Source organism: Cebus imitator, unplaced genomic scaffold (genome assembly GCF_001604975.1).
Source record: "Cebus imitator isolate Cc_AM_T3 unplaced genomic scaffold, Cebus_imitator-1.0 Scaffold438, whole genome shotgun sequence".
NCBI lineage: Eukaryota > Metazoa > Chordata > Mammalia > Primates > Cebidae > Cebus > Cebus imitator.
Window position 1 is genome coordinate 1,655,179 of NW_016107753.1, and position 25,432 is coordinate 1,680,610.

At 35.5% G+C, this 25,432-nt stretch overlaps 1 protein-coding gene across 4 annotated transcripts in view; it reads left to right on the plus strand.

Annotated features, from left to right (window-relative positions):
• NOX4 (NADPH oxidase 4) overlaps nucleotides 1-25,432 on the plus strand; it is a 152,231-nt gene that overhangs the window by 81,407 nt on the left and 45,392 nt on the right. For all 4 annotated transcript variants that reach the window (XM_017510398.2, XM_017510399.2, XM_037732011.1 and 1 more), the window contains one exon: nucleotides 16,965-17,025. In XM_017510398.2, coding sequence (XP_017365887.1) covers nucleotides 16,965-17,025 — 61 coding nt within the window. The remainder of the gene's footprint in view (nucleotides 1-16,964; nucleotides 17,026-25,432) is intronic.

Sequence of the window (25,432 nt, forward strand, 5' to 3'; positions counted from 1 at the left end):
AATTATTCTTTATTATTTTTTTTGACACCTTACAATTCAGGAAGTAGTGAATTGAAATGTATTAAAGCTTGTTGATTCAAAATGTAGGCCAAGCACAATGACTCATGCCTATTAATTCCAGCACTCTGGGAGGTCAAGGCAGGAAGACCCTTGAGTCCAGGATTCCAAGATCAGCCTGAACAACATAAGGGGACCCCTTTTCTACAGTAAATTTTTAAAAAAAGAAGTCAGGTGTGGTGGTCCCAGCTACTAGAAAGGCTGAAGGAGGAGGATTCCTTGAGCCCCGGTGTTTGAGATTTCACTGAGCCGTGATCACACCACTACTCTCTAGCCTGGGCAAGACAGTAAGACCTTGTCCAAAAAAGAAATATATATATAAATTATATATATGTAAAAAATTTTGTGAATATTTACTCTTCTCCTTTTATATGGAAAATCTGATATTTACACCATTTTCTTTAGTAATTGAATTTAGGGGAAATGTAGATACTCTGGGTTGGGGTGGAAGCATTAAAAAAAAATACAGTGTTTAGAAAAGGTAAAATCCAGTGTAATGGGAGACAGAATGGGAAGTAAAATTAGAAAAATCAAACGGAGTAAATAATGGCATGGGAGGGCATCTAGCTAAATAATGGACAGCATCAAATATGATTAGCTAATCAGCATATTGTTTAATATTATTATCAAAATAGCATGAGCTCATTTTGAAAATTTAAACAATTCACAGATATAAAATAAAATAGAAACTTAAAATTATTTTTTCCCCACTTCCCAATCCTTTACTCTGAAATTTGATGTGTCTTTCCAGATATCTTCCCATCTGCTTCTGCATATATGAGTGTCTAACATTTGTTTACTGGATCATATTGTTTTGTAATGGGCTCCTTTCACCTAACAACATATGATGGACATCTTCCCATATTACTATATGTGCCTCATTCATGTTAATGACTGTGTAATATTCCACAGTGGGAAAGTACTGTAATTTATTTGATATTCTCATTGATGATGGAGATTTGGACTTTATTCAGTTTTTAAGAAAGACATTTGAGAACCGAGACCACATGTTTACATGTATGCTTAAGACAAACAAATTGGGGTGTGGGGAAAGGCAAAAAAATAACTAATGACAAAGGGCTGAGATTTGAAAGTAGGGTTGTACTGTGAATGGGAATCATTTTCAAATTGGATGTATTATTCAAGTTGAAAATTCTGATATTCAAGTGAATATTCTGAAACCTTGGGCAAATTGCTTCAGCTGGTTGTAAATTTGGTTCCTCAGTGTAATATTGAGATAAAAACGCTACGTATTCATAGATACTTTTTGTAGATTTAAGGGAACCATTATAAACTAAGGCATGTAGAAGACCTCCTGGAACAAGAAAATGTCAGGTACACGCAAATACATGGTAGCAATTATTATGACTTTGATTTTCAGAGTTTACCCCTTGAGAAATATATGCTTGTGCAGACAGCTAGACCAGAAAGTTCCATATTTAAAGGACCAAAGAGAAGGGAAGTGTCAAATCAAACCAGAAGCCATTCATTCGATAGCATTTCTTAAAAAGAAAAAAAAAATGATTTCTGCTTCATTTGCTTCAAGTTTTGCATTCTGTGTGTAGTAAACTTGTTTATTAATGATTAGGAAGAAGTTTGACATCCAGTGACATAATGAGCAACATTCGGTTGTATCAAGAAATATAGCAAAACTGATCTACCATGAGGACTGAATTAATTGATAATTGTTTCCCCAATAATAATGATAGGTGAGTTCAGACCCCATTTCATCTGGGGCTGCATTGTGGCTGGCTGGAGTAAGAGGATAAATACGTTATCAGGAGGCGTAGAGAAAATGTAGTTGCCTGCATGGAATATAAAATTGAGATCTTAATGTCTTTAGGACATAGCTCTCTTCGGATACTAAACAGCCATATCATGTCCATCCTTCCTGTAGGATATGCATGCCTTACAAGGTGGTTTAATAAAATTATCTTTGTTCCAGGAGGCTTGGGCAATATACCTTACTAACACATGCTCAGGTTTGGGCTTTCAGCTGAATTATGTTTTATTTCTGATAGTTGTAAAACATGTTCCCATCTATCTGCATCCATATATCCCATATATGTAAAATTGGTAACACAAAAATAGAAGGGAATAATTGAAAAGAGAGAAAATACACAAGTTTGTCCTTACTTAAATAGTTTAAGAAGTTTGGCCTAATCCTGGGGTCCTAAGAGATTTACTTCAGAATTTAACTTTCCCTTGTGTTGGCAACTTAATTTTGAAAATTATTTATTCAGCATTAAATAGAGAATATGAAATAAGAAAATAAATCAGTTGCTAAATACCAAGTACAGAGAAGAGAGGATTTTTTGTTACTTTTTAAAACTATTTTTCAATGTACACAAAAGTAGAAAGAAGAGTATAAAGAACCCTTATGTATTTATCAAAACTATAGAGGATACTTTACTTTTTAGTATATACTCTATCACTAAAACATTTTTGGCTTTCTTAAAACAGTATGTCAAAGAATTTTTCACCTATATTCATACTGAAGTGAGGCTTCTAGATCGAATTTCTTTCCACAGGCCTAGGCCTTTTCACAAGGCAAAGGGAAAATACAAAGAAGTGATGTGTAGAGCTGGAAGGGCTTTTAAGTCAGTGCCTTCTGTGGCCTGGCCTGCTTCTTAAAGGGTGATTATGGTAACAGGTGTGATAGCTCTGTAGCCAGCTTGAGGCACAGATGGGAAGAAAAGAAAAAGGAGAGAAGGGAATGTAGGTAACAGACAGAAGAAAAGGAACTGGGGGTAGGAGATGGCTGAGAAAGGAAAACCAAATTATATGTGACATAAAATAGTAGTAACTGTTCACACAAAGGGCAAAAACATTAGAATTCATTTTCAGCTCCTTCCGTTGTTACTGCTATGTCTGTGAGTACATCTCTCAACCCTGCTAAGGCTCAGTTTCAGCATCGGCAAAACAGTGCTAGTGATACTTACCTGGAGGGGCATCCTTGATATTGTCAATATTAGTGAACGAAATCATGTGTGTAAAACCCTTGGCACATCATTATTGGTCAGTACTTGGTAATAAAGATATTATTATTATTTTCATAATCTTAAAATATCTGGTTTTAACTTGGATTATTGCTTTCATTTATGAAATTATTCATTTTTAAGAAGTAAGTACAAGACATGAGCATGTGGTTTTTCAACTTGAAAATGAGAAACTGGGAATACGAGAGTAGTTTCAGTTATCTGAAAATCTGTCCTATGGGTGAAGGATCTTTTTTTTCTTTTAGGATCCCAATAGGCAAAAAGTTTTAGGAAAATTCATTTTGATTTAACATAATAAAGACATTTCTAACAATGAGACCATTCTAGAAATTACAAAGAGCTGTCTCACAGGAGTATTTGCAAGGATGATTGCACTAAATCAGGATTTTTTCAATCATGGCAATATTGACATGTTGGATCAGATAATTCTTTGATGGGATGTGTTGTGCTGTGTATTATAGGAAGTTTTGCAGCCTTTTTAACATTGATCCACTAGATGACAATAGTATCCCCACTGTGACTGACAAAATTGTCTCCAAATGTAACCAGGTGCCTTCTGAGGGGCAAAATCACCTACAGTTGACAACCACCGCATTAGATCAGTAGTTGGTCAACACAGCTTCCAATCCTGAAGGGCTCCAGGATGTTCTTTTAGAGGCCACTGTGAGAAAGGAGAATTTAAGGACAATAGAGAAGTTGAGGGATGGGAGTGCATAGCTTGTGTTCTGGAGACACCAATCACGTCAATGAGAACAGCTCACTTTTAAACGGTCTCTGTTAGGAGGATTCTGCTAAAGTGCTCATATAAACATCATCATCTAAAAACATATTTTCTTACTCAACTAGAATCCTTTTTGGAATTCCATGAAAATTATTTTGGTTACCATGAATTCCTGATGCTTTCATGTGATGTAGACCTTTGAAAGAGAATTTGATTATTTTTCAAATTCAAAAAAATTTTTTTTTGTATTCACTGTCATCAATGCCCAAATAACAGTTTGGATATGAATCAAAAAGAAAAGTGGGAGAGCAGTATAAATATCTGACAGGTTCATCAAGAATTAAAATAACACGAGGATAGCCTCATGTACTTGATATTTTTGTCATATAAATGAAAGCTTTGTTTTCCCCCCTATGGGGTCTCAAAGTGTAAAAATAGGAACAGTACATTGTTCTTGGAGAACAAATATTGGTTTAGTGAACACGTTGGGAAATAATGTGTTTTAATTGGTGGAAAAAGACAAGAGAGCTTCCCTCACTTCAGGGAAGCTCCTTTAGGTGTATGAGGCTCTGGAGCCTGTGGGTTGCCTCCTCTAGCAAAGGACATGTCACCCTGGGCCTCGACTCTTGAGGAAGCCCAGGGAGCCCTCAGCATGAAGGCTCTGAGTCCATTGCAGGCTTGTTTCAGAAGATTCAGATTCAGAAGTGCATGAGATGAAGATAAAGAAGTTGGATGTCTGCAGTCTATATCCATCATAGTTTTTCTTTTCTTTTCACTTAAGAAAAAATTTTCTTATTTCTTCTGGTTGTATAAGAATTTTTTACCAAAATGACAAAAAGGAGAAAAAGGGATAATTGTAGTAAACCAGGTTTTGGAGACCACTTCTTTGATTCCTTTAAAGAAATGTTGTTCTTTGAAAATTATCCCAGATGTTGGGAGGTGGCATTGGAAGAAGGAAGGAAGGAAGGAATGAAGGAAGGAAGGAAGGAAGGAAGGAAGGAAGGAAGGAAAGGAAGGAAGGAAGGAAGGAAGGAAATAAGGGAGGGAGGGAGGAGAAAAACAGGAAAGGCGGGAAGGAGGGAAGGAAGGAAGGAAGGAGAGGAGAGGGGAGGAGAGGAGAGGGAAGGAGGGAGGCAGGGAGGGAGGGAGGCAGGGAGAGAGGGTGAAAAGGAAGGGAAGGAAGGAAGGAAGGAAATAAGGGAAGGAGGGAGGAGGAAAAGAGGAAAGGAGGGAAGGAAGGAAGGAAGGAGAGGAGAGGAAAGGGAAGGAGGGAGGCAGGGAGGGAGGGAGGCAGGGAGAGAGGTTGAAAAGGAAGGAGGGAAGGAAGGAAGGAAGGAAGGAAATAAGGGAAAAAGGGAGGAGGAAAGGAGGGAAGGAAGGAAGGGAAGGAAGGAAGCAAGGAAGGAGAAGGAAGGAAGGAAGGAGAGGGAAGGAGGGAGGCAGGGAGGGAGGGAGGCAGGGAGAGAGGGTGGAACGGAAGGAGGGAAGGAAGGAAGGAAAGAGAGTGAGGGAGGGAGACAGGGAGAGAGATGGAGGGAGAGAGAGAGGTTGGGAGGGAGGGAGGGAAGGAGGGAGGAATAAAAGACATTTTCAATGGCTTAGTTAGGAAAATGCTGCTTAATATGTATTTTAATATGCATAGTGCCTACTAATATATTAATGGGTTTGAGAAGTTCTTTAATATATAATCTCATTAATTTCTTTCTTTCATTTTTTTTTTTTTTTTTTTTTTGAGACAAAGTCTGGCTCTGTCACCCAGGCTGGAGAGCAGTGGTGTGATCATGGCTTACTGCAGCCTAGACTTCCAGGCTTAGCCTCCTGAGTAGCTGGGACTACAGGCACATGCCACCATGCCTGGCTACTTTTTTTTTTTTTTTAATTTATAGAGATAGGGTCCCTCTATGTTGCCCAGGCTGATCTCAAACTCTTGCCCTCAAGCAGTCCTCCTGCCTCAGCCTCCCAAAGTGCTGGGATTACAGGCATGAACCGTCCCATGCCACCAATCCCATTACATTTTGTTAACTCATTTAGTTAATGCTTTCCCATTTTCCCGCTTTTAGGTCTCACCCTGGGAACCACCTCATTTTCTTTCACGTATTTACCCCTTAAACTCCACCCATTCTCTTTGCCTAGGAACTCTCATTCATCCTTCACATCCCATCTTCATATCACTTCTGCTGAGCAGCCTCCACTGACCCTCCCAATTAGATTAAGTATCCTGACCTTTTTCATTCTTTTTAGAGCATCCCACATGCATTCTTCAACACCAGTCATTAAATTATTTGTTTAATTAATTTCTGTTCTCCTCAGAGACCATACGCTCCATGAGCCCTTTGAAAGATGAATTCATAACACAGTATCTGGCACATAATAGATGCATATCTGTTGAAAGAGTAAAAACCACCTCATATATAGAGTTCAGGACCTAGCGTGAGAAGTGCTTTGTGGATAGATATTCCTTCCCTCATCTCTTTATAGCACACTCTTTCTTAGAGGGTGCAACTACAGAAAAGGAAATGTTGGAGGGATAAAGGAGAAAGGAAAAATACTTATTTCCAAAGTGGCTCTCATTTGAAGTAGACTGAGTCAGAGTAGAGTGTTTAATTAAAGTCTAATCTTTTAGGTGATGGTACTTACTTCTCTCTAACAAAAGAGGAAAGGAAAATCTACCTATGGCAAAGGTCTTTAGAAAGAACCACGAAAGACAAATAGACACAATTTGTGGATTATATCTGGTCTATGACAAAGTCATTTTTCACATCACCTCTCTGATCAGGCAAAACAACATAAAATTACTTTTTCCTCCATCTGTGCTTATATGACAAATCCTATCAATATTTCTTAGATTCACGTAGTATCTTGTAGGTTGAAATAGACCTTGACTCTACAAGGTTAGGTTTTGTATTCACATTCAATCATTTTTTAAACATCAGTTTTTGTATGTTTTACTTAAGTTTTATTAAACCTCAATTCTAAATACTGTTTTCTTAAAACCACTTTATCTCATAGATCTTTTAAATTTTTATAATAGTTGGCTCTAAATAAAATTTTAAGGCAAAGAAATTATTTTTATCAGACCATCTGTTTATCATGTAGGCTTAGAAAATGGTTTATACCTTTCCCAGATTTGGGGGGTTGCAAGCTTGCTCATTTGTACTATCCCCCAAAGGAGTTTTTGTTTTCATAAGTGGAATATAGGCAAACCTTGCTGCTGATTAGAAATGAATTTGAATAGAGCAAATATTTCTAAGCCAAATTTTACATTAGTTATGCTAATTTAGTCTTTTCCTGCCATTTCTTCTTTGTCTAATTACTTCTCTTTGGCACTTAGAAATGTAAAATGCATGCTTTCAAACATTTTCACTGCATAGTTGTCTTAAGAGTTCCTTTGAAATAAAACAAAGTTTCCCATTTGGTGATTCCCACTTAAAAGTAAGTATCACATCTTTGTCAAAGATAATAGTACCTACTAATTAAGTGCCTAAGAGGTTCTTTCATAGCTTTTGCGAATATTACATTATTTAATTCTTATAATGTTTCTATGAGACATGTATTGTTAACTCAGTGATGCAGAAAGGAATGTGGCTCAGAGAGACTAAATAGCATGCCCAAAGTCACACATTTCATTGTGGTAGAGGTGAAATACAAACACAGACCTGTCTGTCTGAGGCATGTCATTAACTGTTCTGCACTGTCTTTCTCCTGCCACACCATCCGTCCATACTGAGGGCTTTCTTATTCCTAACACTGCTATTATTTTTGAACATCTATGTTGCTGGAGTCAGAAAACAAATATAAGTTTAAAATTACCATTTGGAACTGAGGTTTATTGAAAACTCAAATATGTGTTTTCTATACAAATATGAAAGCTTTGGATTGTCCATACTACTAAGCTCTTTTAATACTGTGAAGTGTTGAAATTTGAGTAAGTCCCCTGTTTGTAAAAGTCTAAGACTTACTTTCATTACTGTGCCAGTTAGAATCAAACTGATAATATATACCACTATTTCACATTCAGTAGTTTTTGTAATCTCACTAATTAAGATGGAGATTAAACTTTTCAAACTGAAAGTACAACTTCAAAGTACAAAAGATAGGGCACAGAAACACTATTTCAGTCAAGGTAAAGCTAAGCTTTAAGCACTGATTTATTGGGAGTGCAAGAGTTGGAGTTTTGATTATTTAAAGTGCTTCACTATTTTTAACACATAACATTGACTTCCCTACACAAGAATGATATCGTAATGTGATGAGTTTTCCAAGGAAATTGTGACTGTTTTTTTGTTGGTACACCTATATTCTCTCATGGTAAAACCTCACACACACGTTTGCTGACAAAACTGATGGAAATTATAGGACATTGTGTCGTATCAGATCATGGATTTTAGAATACTACAGCTTGGCATGGAGTCCTATATGCTCTAGTTTCTGATATTAAGACTGTGAACATGAAAATTAACATACTTAATTTTTGGTTTACTTCTTTATAAAAATGTAGTTAATAATAGCAACTTCTCCATGGAGTTACTCTACTATTAATAAAAAAAGATATAATTAAGTGGTATGTGTGAAGCTTGGCATGTAGCAAACTCTCTGTAAATAGATTTTGTTATGGTTGTTTCAAATAGTTACTGAGGGACCAAAGACATGGATTAAACTAAGATTTTTTTCCCCTTATTCTTCAGCATGTAGTAACTGACTAAGCTTTGGCTACAGATTGTTTTAGAAACAGTCTTTTGGGGGACTGATGACTACCTTTTATGGTCTTCTAGCCTTAAGGATGAATGATGTTTTAGGTTAGGTTTCCTTGGAAACAGGCTGGGAGGTATATTGCATGCAGCAGATTTGTTGTGAAGTATGCTTAGGAAGACAATCAATAACGATTGACTAAAAGGACAAGGCAGAACCTGAATTATGTGATACAGTTCCGTAGAAGTCTCAGAAGATCTGACAGGAGCTCTGCAGATGAAATGACAGCTTGCAGTGGTCCTGTCTTGAAATCAGGGGCTCAAACCTGTAACCCCCAATCGACCAATCCTTGGATTTGAGATACCTCCAGGTTGCCATAGGCAAGGAAGCTTTTTTCTATGGATAGCTATTCCGGGGACAGGTCTCAGTAGCGAGCCCTCCGAGGCAACCCTTTCAGAAGCTTGGAAGAATGGCGGATGAGTGTGTTGATCCTGGAAGTTGAGAGGGGGGTGGGAAGGGAAAGGGTCTAAGCAGTGCAACAAGGTATCCTTTAAGTAGGTTTTAAAAACATATACCTTTTATGAGATAATTCTCCATTTTTAACACTAGAAATTAAATTTGAGGTACATATAAATTCTAGTAGGTCTACACCAACTGAACTTTAAAAATCTGTTGTCCAGACTACAAATTTATTTACATTTGAGAGGTCTAAAACATAGATTGCTGAAGAGACCAAAGAAACCCAAATAATACAATCAATAACATAGTTTGAACCAAAACCCGTTTCTTAACTCTTCTCTCACTTTACACCTTTATTGATTTAAAACCTGTGTAGAATGTAATGTTTTGTTCTTCAACTCTGTAACGGATGTCTACAAGTATTTTCCAGCTGTGCTCTGCAATTACCAAATTTAAGATTTTCTACCAAATCAAATCCTATATTAAGGTATGTTCTCACCTAATTTAGCTATATAAATTAGAGATAATTGGAAAAAGCCCTAAGTTAAGAGAGCATGAAACCTACTGCTTACTACACAATATAGCTTCCCTTCATATTTAGCTGAGGTTGACATTATTTTCACACTAATTTCATGGATTCTCAATTAAGGAAATAATTTAGAGTCTGCCTTTTAAATAGTAGTAACGAGTTGATGCTTACATGAATACCTCTTTATTCTTCTGTTATTATTTTTAGTCAGGAACAAACGTGGTTTCCTGACATCTGTATTCTCCATTGTGTGATTCATTGTTTTTAAGCTTGAATAACCTGATTTCACATATTTTTCCGTGAGTCAGAAGCATGTCTAGCTGTTAGTTTGTTATTGTCTGCACTTTTACATAGCATAGCTGCACTAGCCATCATTTTTCTACTTTGTGTTTTTAATCTTTTAACCAGTCACTATGGGAATAGATTTTCCAGTTTTCAGTGAAAACCAGGCAAGAATGGCTATGGATCTTACAAACATTGGCAACATTTTATTGCTATTGTTTATTTAATTTTGTGGGTTTAAATGAAACCAGGAAGTCTGCAGCAGTTTTGATCTCTGGTCTTGCTCTCATCTATTTAAACCTTAAAAATTGCTTTGCTCTGTGGTTTCCCAATTTTATTGCTTGACCAGAACTAGCTTGGATACATGATAGGTTAACATGGCAACAATGTATCTTAATCATAGATGAAGCAAAGTGGTCAAAATTACCAGAGAAGATGATTAATGTTCATGAAAAATTAATGGGACATCTGAGTCTCTTGAGACTTAAACATCATCTAACCACTCTAGTTTTGCTTTTTTCCAGGGGAAATAAAAATAGTCCCTTAGTGTCTAATGAGAGTTTGCATGATAAGTATGAACTTTAGCAGGTTAGTGTATTTAGAGTAAATCTACTAAATATTGAGCTTAATTTATCCAATCCTTATTTTTGGATGCTTCTTTTTACCTAAGGACCCAAAGGAAATGATGAATAAAAGTTTCTTTCTTGAGTCACATCCCTTCTAGCTATCGCTCCCTGTCTCAGCAATCCAGTTCCTTTCCTCTCATTCTCTTAAATCAACCAACTTTTGCCCACAGCACACCACTAAAACATTTCTAGGTTCAGCAATGACCATGTTATTCTTAGGTTCTCACTCTACAGTGGGCTTGACCAATAAGCAGCGCTTAATACAGCTGATCATTCACTTTACTGAAACACTTTTTTCCACTTATCTGTTTTTTCTCCACATTTTCTGGCTGTTTTTACTTAGTCTATTTTTGTTGTTCCTGGTCATTCCTGGAAGCTCTAAGTATCAGAATATACCAGTGTCCATTTCTTCAACATCTCTTCCTCTCTAGCTGTACACATTTCTGGGGTAGTCTCCCTCATCATCTATATTGCTTTCACGTCCCGAATTTATATTCTCAGCCTGGATTTTAATTCTGCAATTCAGCCTCATATTTCCAGAACATTTAGGCCTTTGGATTTACTTTGATGGATAAAGGAGTCATGGAAGAGTGTGGGTAGAGAAATGACGTGATATGGCTTACTTTTCAACAGGATAACGCTGGCTGCTGTGTTAAGAGTAGATAAGGGGAAGCAAGAGCAGAGGCAGGATGTCCAGTTAGGAGTCCAGTTAGGAGCTGTTGCAGTCGTCCAGTCGAGGTATGATGATGGTTATGACCAGGGTGATAACAGTGGAAGTGTGAGAAATGATCATATTATGAATATACTTTAGAGTTAACAAAATTTATTCCCTGGATTGTATATATAATGTGAAAGGAAGAGAAGTCAAGGCTGATTCCAAAGTTTTTGGCCTGAGCAGCTGGAATTTCATTAAGGTAGGGAAGGTTGGGGATGGAGAGGAGGTTCTGATGGAAATTTGTGCAACTCCGCTTAGGATGTGTTATTTTGAGATGACACTTAGAATGCTTTCATTAAATATTTATTCAGCGAATTACTGGCATCTCAGCCCTGCCTTCCATGACCAGTTATTTCTATACATAGAACCTTTTGTGTTCTACCCTCCTTGTCTTGCGTTTGTGGAGTAGTAGTTACGTAGCCTGTGATCAGAGCAAAGTGAATTTTGGGATAAAATTAACTCATATACAGACACAAACAGATTTTTTTTTTTTTGAATAATGATCCCCAACTCTAACTTCCTCCTATTACCTTTAAGACCTGAGTTTCTCCAGTGTTCTGATCAAAAGATGGTCTTGTTTCTCAAGGTAATCTCTGTTTGAAGGCAGTGGGATTTTGGCTTCATATGTTTTCTTCAGCCAGTTCCTAAACCACCACCTCATTCACTTGTCACTTTTCAAAAATTTGTTGACATGTCTTTATTTTTCTTATCACTCCCCATGTTATTTTTGCCATTGTGGTTATCTATTTTTATATCTCTAAACTGTTATTTTAGTATTCCCTTTGCCTAAGGAACCTGAGGTACATGAACATGTTCAAACCAAGTTAATAAAAATTCCATTTACATATTCTTCCAGAATCTTTATTTTTAATATTTAACATATTTTTCATTCAAATATACAATTAAACACTTTTTTCTTTCATATAAACGCAAAAGCATTAAAGTTTTAATTTGTCAAAATGTTTACTGTCATGACATTACATTAATTGTGGAAGATTCAGTGTTCCATGTTCTTGTCTTTTTGTAGACTTTTGGAACAGCCTTCAGTTGTGAAATTGCATGAGCTCCTAGCATAATAGTCTGTGGAGTATTTTGGACACTAAAATAAATATTTCTTGAGTGAATAAATAAATTCTAGAAGTACTTGCCCACCTTTGACATTTTTATTCATTCTCAGGTTAATTCTCCTGTATTTTTCATCCAGTACTTACTATTCAATTGATATTATAATATGTATTCAACTGATACCCTCAATGTGCAAGGTGCTGTAGAATATGTAATAATGATTTAGAAATAGTTCTTGATCTCAAGACATTTACAGTTTATTAATACAGGAAAAATTACATAAAAATAAAGAACTAGACTGTAATAAGGAACATAAAAGTCATACTCATAATTTGAGGACTCAGGGAAATGAAATGAGAATTTTCTTGGCAGGAAAAATCAGGATATCTTTATAAAATGGGGGCTTTTAAGATAAACCTTGAAAAGTTGCTAGGATTCAATATGAGAAATGAAAAAGAAGCCACTCAAAATGAGTAGGCTCGTATGTAGGGAGATGAAGGGACTAGAGAATGTATTAGTTGGTAAGTACTGGTTTAGCTCAATTAGAGTAAATAAAGGGGAAACATGGATATAAAGCCAGAAAGAATTTGAAACAGATGTGTTTGGCCATCGGCCATAGGACACAAAGAATATGGGTGTTTTTTCACAGGGGAACACAAAAGGTTAATCGATAGGAGATTGCTGTGATCAGACACGTTCATTGGGAAGCCTGTTGGAAAGGAAATGAAAGGTGATTGAATGCTGGCAAGATAAATAAGTAGTATTACTCAGAGAGATATGAGTCTCTGTTCTTAGAAGGATGTAGGTACTATTTCCAGATATATGGAATTAGAAGGAGAGGATAGTTTTGGAAGTATTAATAAGGTAACATTAATTTTAGATATGGTAAATTTAGAGTGAATTTCAGGTATAAACGTCTAACAGGTAGTCAAAAGTATGAAACTAAGAACTTGGGAAGAAAGGGTTAAAATAAAGATTTGACAAAAATGATTAAAGAACATTATATTCTGTGATCATTTTCTCAGGTTTAACACATTTAGTTCTAGAAAAGTTGCTATTTTGGAATCATTTTTAATTTTTACTAAAAGGCTCTTGATTTACAAATAAAAATGCAGCTTGTAACTGTTTTATGATGTATAAATTCATATTTATTCAAAAGCAATGTGTGGAGACATCAAGTAACGTTGTTTTTACATTTAGTTCCCAAACATGACAAGTTACAAATATCTTTTTATATTTTGTTATAAAATTATTAGCCATTTGTGCATATTAAAAACTCAGTGCCATATTGAAGAAATAATTGGAAGTTAAAGGTTATATTTTCTCAAGGACATTAAAGTACATATTTCCCCAGATCTGTTTTTACAGTCGAATTGTCAATTTTTATTTTTCTTAGACTTAGGTGAATATATATTCTATTATTTACATTAAGGTCGACATGATCCAAACTTTATTTTTTATTTGGAGAAAACTAAAGAGATTCAGCAATATCTTAATGTTTACAGTTAAATTAAAATTTCAAAATACTTAAAAATTATTATCATAGCAAAGACTTGGATCAATTTTAAAACATAGGTATATATGAAATACTTAGATTTCTCTGTCATCATTTATACTTCCCAAGTTAGTATTCCTAAACTTATATATTGTCCTCAATGAGAAAAAAACACAAATATCTGTCTTTTTATTTTAATATTAATATATGCCAAACAACACATATTATTCTGTAACTTTTTTAACTGAAAAATATCCATGAGCATATCTTTTTATTCATGTTTTAGCAGAAATAACAAAGCTATAGATATCAGTGCTTGTACTATTTCATCCCTTTGAGATGTTTTCTGAAACAAAAAGACAGTGAGAAAACAATGATCACTACAATGTGTTCTAGCAATATTAGTGATTCTGGATTTTTTTAATGCAAAGATGCTAAAATGTGATTCTAAGATCTTCAGTTTTCAAACCACAAATACTGAAGTCATTCTTTATTTTATTCTGTGAAGCTTCTTTGCAAATATGAGGTTACATATTTAAATAAAGACTGTTAAAGTTCTTAGTTTGGAGAAGTATCAGTGACTTATAAAGACATCATTTCCAAGAGATTGAGTCAAATAATATTTTGTTTTAACCATTCAACATCAGACCAGCATTTGAAGCTATATTGATACCTTGAACTGGTACTTAGAAGAGGGAAGTTTACAGTCTCCTATGAGACCCAAAGAGATGTTAAACATTGTGTGCAATTACCTTTCACAATATCTGCTTCAAAAGAATTGAACAGAGATATTAATATTTGGGAAAATATGTGTTTTATTTTAGAATGCATTGTGAGATTAACTCAAGCCACATGTACCCTCAGGCACACAAGAACAAACATTCTTTGCTTTCCATTTTGATTCTTCTTGACTTTAGGTCGTCTTTTTATAACCTGAGATCTAGTTCACAGTGAAGGACATGCAGTGTCACGTGGACAGTGTCATTTGGTAGCTCAGATCTTTGTTGGGTATTTTGCGTTTTGAGAGCTACAAGTTTTATTATACAGAGACCCTGGCCAGCCTTTAGTAATATATAGTAAAATTGTGGGTGGCTTTTGTAGATAATGTCCTTTAATTTGGAGATTTACTGATGACAAACTGGTTGCTTTCAGTTATTAAAAATCCCAGTGTAGCCTGGGTGTGGTGGCTCATGCCTGTAATCCCAGCATTTTGGGAGGCAAGGTGGATGGATCACATGAGGCCAAGAGTTTGAGACCAGCCTCGGCAACATAGTGAAACCCTAATTCTACTAAAAACACAAGAAAAATAGCTTGGTGGCAGACGCCTGCAATACCAGCTACTTGGGAGGCTGAAGCAGGAGAATCTCTTGAACCTGGAAGGCAGAGGTTGCAGTGAGCTGAGATTGCGCCACTGCACTCCAGCCTGGGTGACAGAGCAAGACTCCATCTCAACAACAGTAACAAAGAAAGTTACAATGTAAATAAAACAATTAATTATATAATCACAATTATAAAGAAAAATATAATTTTAATAGTATAAATGTTTAAACAATGTCATTTAAAATATTTCAATTTACTTCAATATTTTATGCTACTATTGGCAATAATAATCCTATCAGAAACAGATTAGAAAGTAGTAGTTTGCACATTGCATAGTACATTAACTCCAGTCCTTTAACATAGATTATGTGCTTTTAGTTTGTTTATAATTTATTATGAATGACTAATAACTACCTTATTATACATATTATATATAACATTATATATAGTATAATACCTATCTATATAAATACATATTTAGTGTTTTTACTGATTTTTGAGCTACTTTTCCTTTTTGCCTAATGAGTTGTTAATATATCTTCATGGTACCTTCATCTTCAGTTATTTCTCTCTTTATAGCATCCCCATATGACCTCCATTAACTAGTCAACACAGTGAACTCTGAAGTCTTGGTCTTGCTTTATGTAACCCAATCACTGGTCAGAGGGTCCTTCCACTGCCCTTTTCTTTCATCTTTGCCTTGACTTCAGCCCCTATTTCCTCTTAATTCCTATTGTGGCATACGGATTCTACTAATGATTAACACATGCCTTTTTTCCTCTTATTCCATTTGATTTCTTATGCAACTCACTCGTTTTATGTATCTTTGCTTTAATAGAGACAGTGGCCTGCTATAATTAAGAATTAACAAGCCTGGATACAAATTTTGTCTTGTCTTTTTATTGGGCAAGTCAATATTTTAAGCCTCAATTACTCCATTTTCTTATCTATAAAAGACAAGTCTCTAAAGTTATTGTAAATTTTAAAAATAAATCACTTAATACTTCCCATGGCACGTGGGTACTTGATGAAAGCTGGGTAATCACAGGCAGATGGTCCCTTACCCATAGCCATTAGTTTAGATGCATTTTTAGAATTCAGAATTTATGTACTTTAAAAGGTATACATATTTATATAGTACTTAATATCTCCAACAGGATGTTAGTCAGCATGCTTAAACAAGTTGATAATTCTGTAGGACAATACTTATGTATGAATTTGTACACAGAAATATTAGCCTCCCATTAATTCAAGTCAGATATTGTTACCAAATGAGCTATAAAAAAATTATTTGGATTTTGGAATTGAGGATAAGGGAGTAGGAATCCAGAAAACAAGAGGAGGTTTTACATTTTTCTTACTGTAAACTAGATTTTATTCTTTCATTTTGACTACCTGGATGTCTTCTAGGTTTCCTAAATAGGGGACCACAGAACTTTTTTTAGCCTACACTTGCACAGCTCATCCCCTTCCCCAGGTACCCTCACCACTCCAGATTTCTTCTGAGAACCAAGGGTGGGAATGATATAGTTATTTCAGTAGGAGCATAATTGTTGGGCATGGAAAATTAATATCACATTAAGAATTTTTTCTCCCTGGAATTTGTTAGGATAGGTATATAATATCTAGGGAGAAAAGGACACAAAAATTCATTAGCTTTTATTTCTTCCTTTGTGATTAAAACCTGGCTTTTCTTATATGTATTTTAACTCAGAAGATGTTTTAGCAGGATTTGTAGTTAAATGAAATACACTAGCAATTTTAACCTGTGTAATGTATTGTTTCATATAAGTATTTATAGGTTCTAGAGAAATGTAAATAGTCTTATTGACCTGTTGACATTGCTTTTTTTTCCCACTGATAAGGATCTACATAGATTTTAGTCTGTTCCTTTCTATTATGTATTGACTTGGAAGGCTTGCTATCAGGATAAAAGTTATAATTGAATTATAGTCTCGCATTATGTAATTATTAATCACAATTGATCCTAGTATTTATTTTTTTTAGTGTCCTACTGAAACCAAAGCAACATTTGGGGTTCATCTTAAAATAGTAGGAGACTGGACAGGTATGTAGAACATACAATTTTAAGATACATTCTTTGAAAATAATGGAACGTAACAATTTGAATGTGTTTTATTGTAACTACCAGCATGTATAGAAATGTGTGTATGCTTTAAGCTGTTCTGTTTTTTTGGTTTTTTTTTTTTTTACTTGTACAGTTTTGACATCTGTATTTTCTCTTTTAAGATGCATTTTTGCAATCAGAATATCTTGGATATCAGTAATTATTAGTAATATATTGTTCAATATGCTTGCCAATAATAGGTTTCTACCTCCTTATCAGGTTTACTGGCAATAGTGGGAATGCTGAAATGTGTTTCTTAGAAAACGTGGGTTTAAAATATGTGCTTGGTTTGACTCTCAAAATAACACCTGGTATTGAGATCACACGAATCTTCCAGTTCTTTCATGACATTTTTTTGTTGTATTTCTGTATATATAGCAACTTCACAGTATCTTTGGAATAGATACTTTTAACAGCAGGCTTGTTGGTGATACTTTACTTGTCTTTAGTAAATACTTTTTATTATCTGAGATATGCATTGCACTAAGGGCTCTGAGTAAATAAAAGAAACATTATTCATTCTTGTATTAATATTTCTGTGACCCACCAGAATAACTGACGAGTACTCAGTAACTGTTGGCTTGTTGGTTGGTTATGTTGTTGCTGCAGGAAAGAATGCAGATATAAACATAAATGCAAATGTAAATTTAAATATTCTTATAATTAGGTGCTAAACAAGGAGTTGGCATGTAAAATCCGTAGGGAACGAGAAAAATGTAGCTTAAATGTGATCTAGGCCTGTAAGAGAAACTTCATAGAAAAGACAATTTGAGCTGAAGCTTAGAAATCAGGCAAATGAAGAAAGATGTAGGTAATTTAAGTGAAATTCACAGTATTGTCAAAAATCAGGAAAGGCAATGTTTAAACTCTCTTTGGAAGGGATGAATCCAATCAGCCTTTAGTAAATTAAACAAAAGCAAAGTCAATCAAACAAAATGAAACAAAAACAATCAAACTAAAGCAAAGATTTTGTTCTGGAGAGTAGTATAGAAGAGCCATTTAGGGTCAACCTGGTGAAGAGCATGAATGCCTTAGCAAAATACTGGAGTAACTGAGAGACTTTAGAGAACTTTTGAGGCATTTGAAGCACCATGATGAAAATAGTATTATAAGTTGCTAGTTAGATAGATGAAAATCAAGGGAAAACTTGAAGGTACTTAAAGGCAGAGGGAAAAAGAGGCAGTAGAGAGGCGGGATGGAAACTGGAAGTAATGCATTTGTGAACACAAGTTAAGAAGGTAGCATTAGAAGGAAGAATCTAATATCAGTAAAAACCGGAGAGGGATAATATGTTGACTAATAAGAAAGACGTGTTTGAAATGAGGATTACAGTAGTTGACATAAAGAGCTTATTTCATATAGCTAAAAAATAATAGTGGTAGGTATAAAATTTAATGTCTTTAGAAAAGATAGTCAGTTTGGAATTAGGGACTTGAAAAAAAGGAAGGAAATCTACAACATAGGATTTTATGGGCAAACATCTAAATGAATTAAAAAGATCTTTGAGCAGTAATGACTCATTCAGAGTCATGAAAAACCAGGCTTACATGGATAATTTTCAGGTGGTAGCATCGAAAAGAGATCATGGTCATCCTCTGATAGATATACACTGGTGGAATATGAACAAATGAATAATCAGTATGCCCAAAATCAGTTGAAATAATCACAGTTTTTTGTTTGTTTGTTTTTGCACTGTTTTGGAAATAAAGAATAAGGAAAGCTCTTTTCTGGTGAGAATCCCAATATAGTAGGCATTGAGTTCAGTCATGAATGATAAATTGGTAGAATTCTATATTTGAAAGAAAATGCACAATGAAAACAAAATTTAATTCATAAGACTAAGCAGAAACTCCTGATGGTTTATTATTAGCTATTGTTACCAAGTTTCTTCACAAAGTGATTTTCTATTACCAGTAGCTCATTAAAATAAAGGATGTCTCACTATTTTAATCATCTCTATTAGGAACACTTAATAGTGTTAATTTTATCCTCCTTTTTTAATGTACTATGCCATTAAGAAAAACGAGATCATTCTATTTAGAGAGTTCAGTTCCAGTCAGATGCTTTTCAATTAATAGACCTTCTTTGTTGTTGATTTGAAATATTTGTTGACTTGGAAAAAAATAAGCATTCATGCAGAGAACCCCTAAATAATCGTGTCACTGTGTGACACTTTAGTTGAAAGAGATTTAGCTGCCTTACAACAATGAAATTACAATTTTTGAAGGAAAAATAGGAGCATTATCTTTGAGATCAAGAATCATTGGTTTCTATTCTAAAAGAATTTATTAAAACTCAGTATTAAGAGCAGTAGGTATAGGAAATATCAAAGATATACTTAAGAGGTTGAATATCAAAGTTTGTTTTTTTTAAACTGACTTAGAGATATTTAATAGTGACTTGTTTTTTGTTTCTGTTTTTGTTTTTGTTTTTTGAGACAGAGTCTCATTCTGTTGCCCAGGCTGGAGTGCGGTGGTATGATCTTGGTTCACTGCAACCTCCACCTCCCGGGTTCAAGCAATTCTCCTGCCTCAGCCTCCCGAGCAGCTGGGATTATAGGCACATGCCACTGTGCCGGCTAATTTTTGTACTGTTAGTAGAGACAGGGTTTCACCATGTTGGTCAGGCTTGTCTTGAACTCCTGACCTCGTGATCCACCCGCCTTGGCCTCCCAAAGTGTTGGGATTACACGCATAAGCCACTGCACCCAGCCAATAGTGACTTTTTATTTGTTGAAATATGTTTTGCATTGGCAGGGTACAGAGACTGAAGATCAGGTTTAAAGTAGGTCCATAAATGATCTCTCTAAGACTAATTAACTGTACCTAGCTATCGAGTGCTAGAAAAGTAAGCGAAACAGCTATGCAGCACAAAACAAAGAAGCATCAAACTCTCGTATTTGTTGTCTAGATTTTCATTTTTACCAGACCTCTGGCTGCATCTCCTAAATATGTGGAAGACCTGTTAAGTTTAGAAGATTCTTGAAACACTTTAGATACAATTCAGGTTTCTTGAAATGATGCAAGTAGACCGGGCACGGTTGCTCACGCCTGTAATCCCAGCACTTTGGGAGGCTGAGGTGTGAGGATCACGAGGTCAAGAGATTGAGACCATCCTGGCCAACATGGTGAAACCCCATCTCTACTAAAAAAAAAAGCACAAAAGATTAGCCGGGCGTGGTGGTGCATGCCTGTTGTCCCTGCTACTCGGGAGGTTGAGGCAGGAGAATTGCTTGAAACCGGAAAACGGAGGTTGCAGTGAGCCGGGATCACGCCACTGCACTCCAGCCTGGCGACAGAGCGAGACTCTGTCTCAAAGAAAAAAAATAGAAAAAGAAAAGAAATGATGGTAGTAGAGTGGATGGATTGGATTACCCAAGTAGGTGTCTCTTCTAATTGAATTAATATCTTGTTGCTCTTCTAGAATAGTCATTATTTCCAGTTTCAAACATATGGTCACAGACTATTGACTAATCATTTTAAGCGTACAAAAATGTTTTGTTAATTTCTTCATTACATATGATTAGTATTGATTAATGTCTGAGATAATGCTATACCCTTGCTTATTTTGGTGGTCTGAATAGCCACTTATTACAGTTTGAGTTGTACTACAACAGAATTAAAGTCATAACATTCACATGTAATTAATGTAAAATTTCTGCCATTGATTCCTTCAGTAGTTAATGAATTTGTAATAATTGTGAATAAATATTCAATAAAGGACTTGTAGCATGTATCACATGACAACATTTCTTTGAATCTTGGATATAAATACCCATATCGTCTACTGGAAAAGCTTTCTATAATCCAAAGATATGGTTATCTTTTAGGATTAAAAATGAGAAGACAGGGGCATATATTATTGTGGATTTGCCTTAGTCACATGATATATTGACTACTCACAGTACAAGTAATGTTAAATATAGGTTTAATTAAGGACTGGGGCACATAAGAGTTGATAACTCTCTATTTGTTTCTATATCACTGTAGAACCCAGTCATGTGTCAGGCTTTATCTAGATTTTTTCATGAAAAGATTAAAACAAAACATGTTATGTGTTTCAAGTAATTTTTTTTTTCATTTTTGGAAACTCCTTATAAGTCAGATTATGACCACACTAAATTATATTAATGTTATTACTTTATAATGGCAATGTATTTTAGGCCAATTATGTCAACCACCTTACATTAGATATAACTGAATGTCTTTTGGTTGCTGCAAAAAGCCAATAAATAAATAAATAAATAAATAAATCGTATTTGGATGTATGTAATCTCACAGAGTTTACACAGTTCATGTTCATATAATGTAAACTTTAAGCTTATAATAAATATTTATTATCAACTACTGCATAACCAAAGGAGTGCCTGGAAGTACTCTTTTTGTTGTTACTTTGGCCATGACTAGTGAATTACAATGATTAGTTATTTGTGTAAAATAATATTTAAACTATTAGCTTTGGCTAATAATCCAATGTGTGTTAAACACCTACTGTGTTCCAGACTATGTATTAGTCACTGGAGATACAGCATTGAACAAAAATGACAATGCCTCTGCTCTTAGAGAGATTGTATTTTGGTCCATGGGAAATTTGTCATTTTTTTGGAGATGTTTTGGTGTGACTCTATCTCCTTCCATTTGACTGTGGGTTAGAGATTGTAGCAGCCTCACCTACACCCCATGTCCTACCAGCCCCTGTGGATGGTAGTAGTTTTCTGCTACTCTCTGGATTTTTTTCACCATCCTCAATTTGGCTTCTCACTTCTTCCCTCACCTAAGTCATTAGTTTCCTGTAATGAACTTCTTCCACTTTAATTATACAGTCGTGTTTCTGGCAGATCTGCACTGTAACACAGGTTAGCAAAGCTTTCTGAACAGAGCCCTGAATAAAGAGGAGAAATAAATAGGGGAATTGCATTTCATGAAGTGCAAAAACCCAGAGTAAGCCAAATACTTGTTCTCAAGGACGAGTAAGAAGTGCAGTGTTCCTGACACTAAGTGGGAAAGTTGTAGTTGATAAGATCTGAGAAATACCCATGAGTCAGATCAGGTGAGCAACTGCAGGACTTCAATTGTATTACAAATGTAACAGGAACCTGTTGGAAGATTTTGATCAGGACTTGACTCATATTTTGAAAGGGTAACTCTGACTGCTATATGGTAGGGGTAAGAATATACGTAACTTTGGAGATGAGTTAAGAGAGAGGGCTTTGCTGAAGTCCACATTAGAGAAAACTCTAGTTTGGCTTAGGGTAGTAGTGACTGGCTCATGAGAAGTGGTTGGATTTTAAAGGTACATCTGACAGGTTTTCTTGATGTATTACAGGAGGGATGTAAGAGAAGTTAGGAATTAAGGAAGACTCTAAGGCTTCTGCCTGAGTGAGTGAGCAGCAGTGCTGCCACTTAGTGAGATGCAGAGCACTATAGCATATTTGAGAGGCAAGGGTAGACAGAGTTCCATTTTAGACATATTAAATTTGAGAGGTCCTTTAGATTTCCAAAAGATGAGCTTGCATAGGCATTTGCATATGTAAGTCTGCAAATCAGGGAGCAGTCTGGGTTAGAGATTTTATTTGGGAATCATTTATATATTCATAAAGTATTGCAGCTGGATGGGATCACCTACAGCAGTATTTCTGATCTCTGTTAGATCCAACACTTTGTTTAATAACATTTTATGTGCCCATTTTACAGTCTGAAAATGAAATTTATAGACATTAGGCACAACAAAGTCAATATAAGGTCCTAATTTAGTAAGTATAAAGAAGCTATTAACATAAATTAATTTATAATACATGATTTTCAGTGGATATTTAAATTTTCAGACATGACTCCACTAGAATTAGTAATAAAGTAGGTAGATACTTGTACCCACATATAGAATGGTTATGAATAAGACATTCTAAATACAGGCTTCAAATACAATTCAAGTGCTGTGAGCACTGTTTCTCTTACTTTCTTAGCTCAGAGTGCAATGACAAAATACTGTAGCCTGCGTTTAAACAATAAAAATTTATTTTCTCACAGTTTAAGGAGCTCAAAGTCTGAGATCGGGGTGCCAGCCTGGTGAGTTTCTGGTGAGGGCTCTTATCCTGGCTTGGAGAGAGCTGCCTTGTTATTGAGCCTTCATGAGAGACATGAACCACACAACTGTGAAATGAGAGGAGAGCTCGCTGTCTCTTGTCTCTCCTTATAAGGACTCTACATCAGATAAAGTCTTTATCATTATAACCCCTTTTAATTACTTTCATGAAGGTCCTATCTCCAAAACAGCCATACTGAAAGTGAAGACTTCAATGTTTGAATTTTTGGGGAGATAAAATTCAAATCACAGCACTTATGTTGCGATTTTTCCAACATGGCGAACAGCTTTTGGTTAAGTTCTAGACACAACAGAGTTCAGTATTCCTTTAGTTTCCAGGGTGATTGCAATCATAGAAGTTTCATTGCATATTAAAATCATGCAAAAACTTTGTATTTTTCATAATCGTAAATGAGTTTTACATTTACATGAGTATCCAGCAAGTCATTTGTAAAGCATGCAAGAAGTGAAACAATTATTTGTTCCACAGTATTCTCCACAGCATTGAGAATGCCTAGTGTCCCTCAAACCCACCCACTATATATTAGTAACTTCAGAATATTATTGAGAACCGAATTGCTTCCACGAGTTCTCAAAACCTCCCCTGGGAAGTAGCACTGTCCCATTAGGAGTAACTGCTTTGAGGATTGGGGATAGAGAGAGATATAACAGAGGATCGAGCCTTGAGACATTTCAACATGCAGTGTTCAGCAAAAGTAACTAAGAGGAGTGCCACCAAAGTTAGAAAAGAATCAGGAGTATTTGATTCTTAGACACCGTAGGACAGTGTTTCAAAAAAAAAAAAAGAAGGATTGTTCAGTGTTATCAAATGCTGCTGAGAAGTGGAGTAACATGAGGGCTGACTTAATGACTGGGAGCTGTGGTTTTAATAGATTGTTAAGAACAAAGGTCTAATTGAAATAAGTTTAAGAAATAATAAAAGCAGGAGAGGACATGGAGCTTGTAAGTCTAGACAAATCTGGCAGCATGCTTGGGTGGCTCCTAGGGCTTGAGAGAAGGTGCTTTTCTTCCCACCACTGTGGTCAGTGTAGTCATGTCTGATAGCTTCCCATCACTCACAGTGATAGTAGTTATTCCACAGAAATTGATGAACATCATTCCTGTGGTGTGAATGTGTCCTCTAGAATTCATATGTTGAAATTTAATCAACGATATGATAGTATTAAGAGGTGGGACTTTTTGGAGTTGACTTTTAGAATAAAGCACTTATGGATGAGATTAGTGCCTTACCAAAGGGCTTGAGGGAGTTGGTTTACTCTCTTCTGCTCTTCTACTGTGTATGTTCCTCCTCTTTGCTCTTCGCTCTTCTATTATGTAAGGACACAGCAATAAGGCACCATCTGAGAAGCAGAGAGCAGCCTTTACCGGGCACCAAAGCTGCTGGTGCCTTGATTTTGTGCTTCCCAGCCTTTAGAACTATGATAAATAAATTTCAATTGTTTATAAATTACCTAATTTGTGGTATTTTGTTACAGCAGCTCTCTAACAAAGACAACAGTAAAGTAGGCCTAATGTATTTATCTATTATTAGACCTGGCTATTAAATATTTGCCAGAATACCAGTAGACAGTTTATAAGAAGTTTGTAGGTAAAGTGAAATAAAGAAATAAGAAAACAGCTGAAAGGAGGAAATAGGACAAGGAAGATATAAGTTAAAGGTATGTGATTATTTTATAATAATTATGATAGTATACTAAGTATATTATCTTATATTTTTACACTTATTTGAATGATGAGAATAAAGTAGAGGTTTATGTTGCTGGAGAAATTGAGGATATAGTTCCAGGAGCAATGGAAGATGTACAAGTTTCTGGGAGGAAAACTTGGGAGGCTTTTCTGGCTCAAACTGAGGGTTAGAGTTATATAGAACTTGCCTAGAGTCAGGGATTATTCCAGGGAGAAAAATAGCTTGAATGGCTCAGAAGGGTGACCTAGCTTGGAATGTCAGGAAAATGTCATGCTCTTGGGAGGCTTGGCTGGGATGGCATCCAAATGTCAGGCCAAGGAAGAGCTTGTAGGCCTTGCTATGAAACTTGGTCTTTTCCCAAAAGATGCTGGTGAAATATTGAGGAGTTTTAAACCAGAACTGAAATCAAATTTGCCCTTTATATGGGTCACCCTGCCAGTGTTATATCAAATAGAAAGGAAGAACTCTAGGCTGGAAGCAAAGTTATCACATTAAAGATTTTTTGGTGTCAAGAAAATGGAAGACTTTATCTTTTGAGTTTTTAGAAAGGAGTGACCT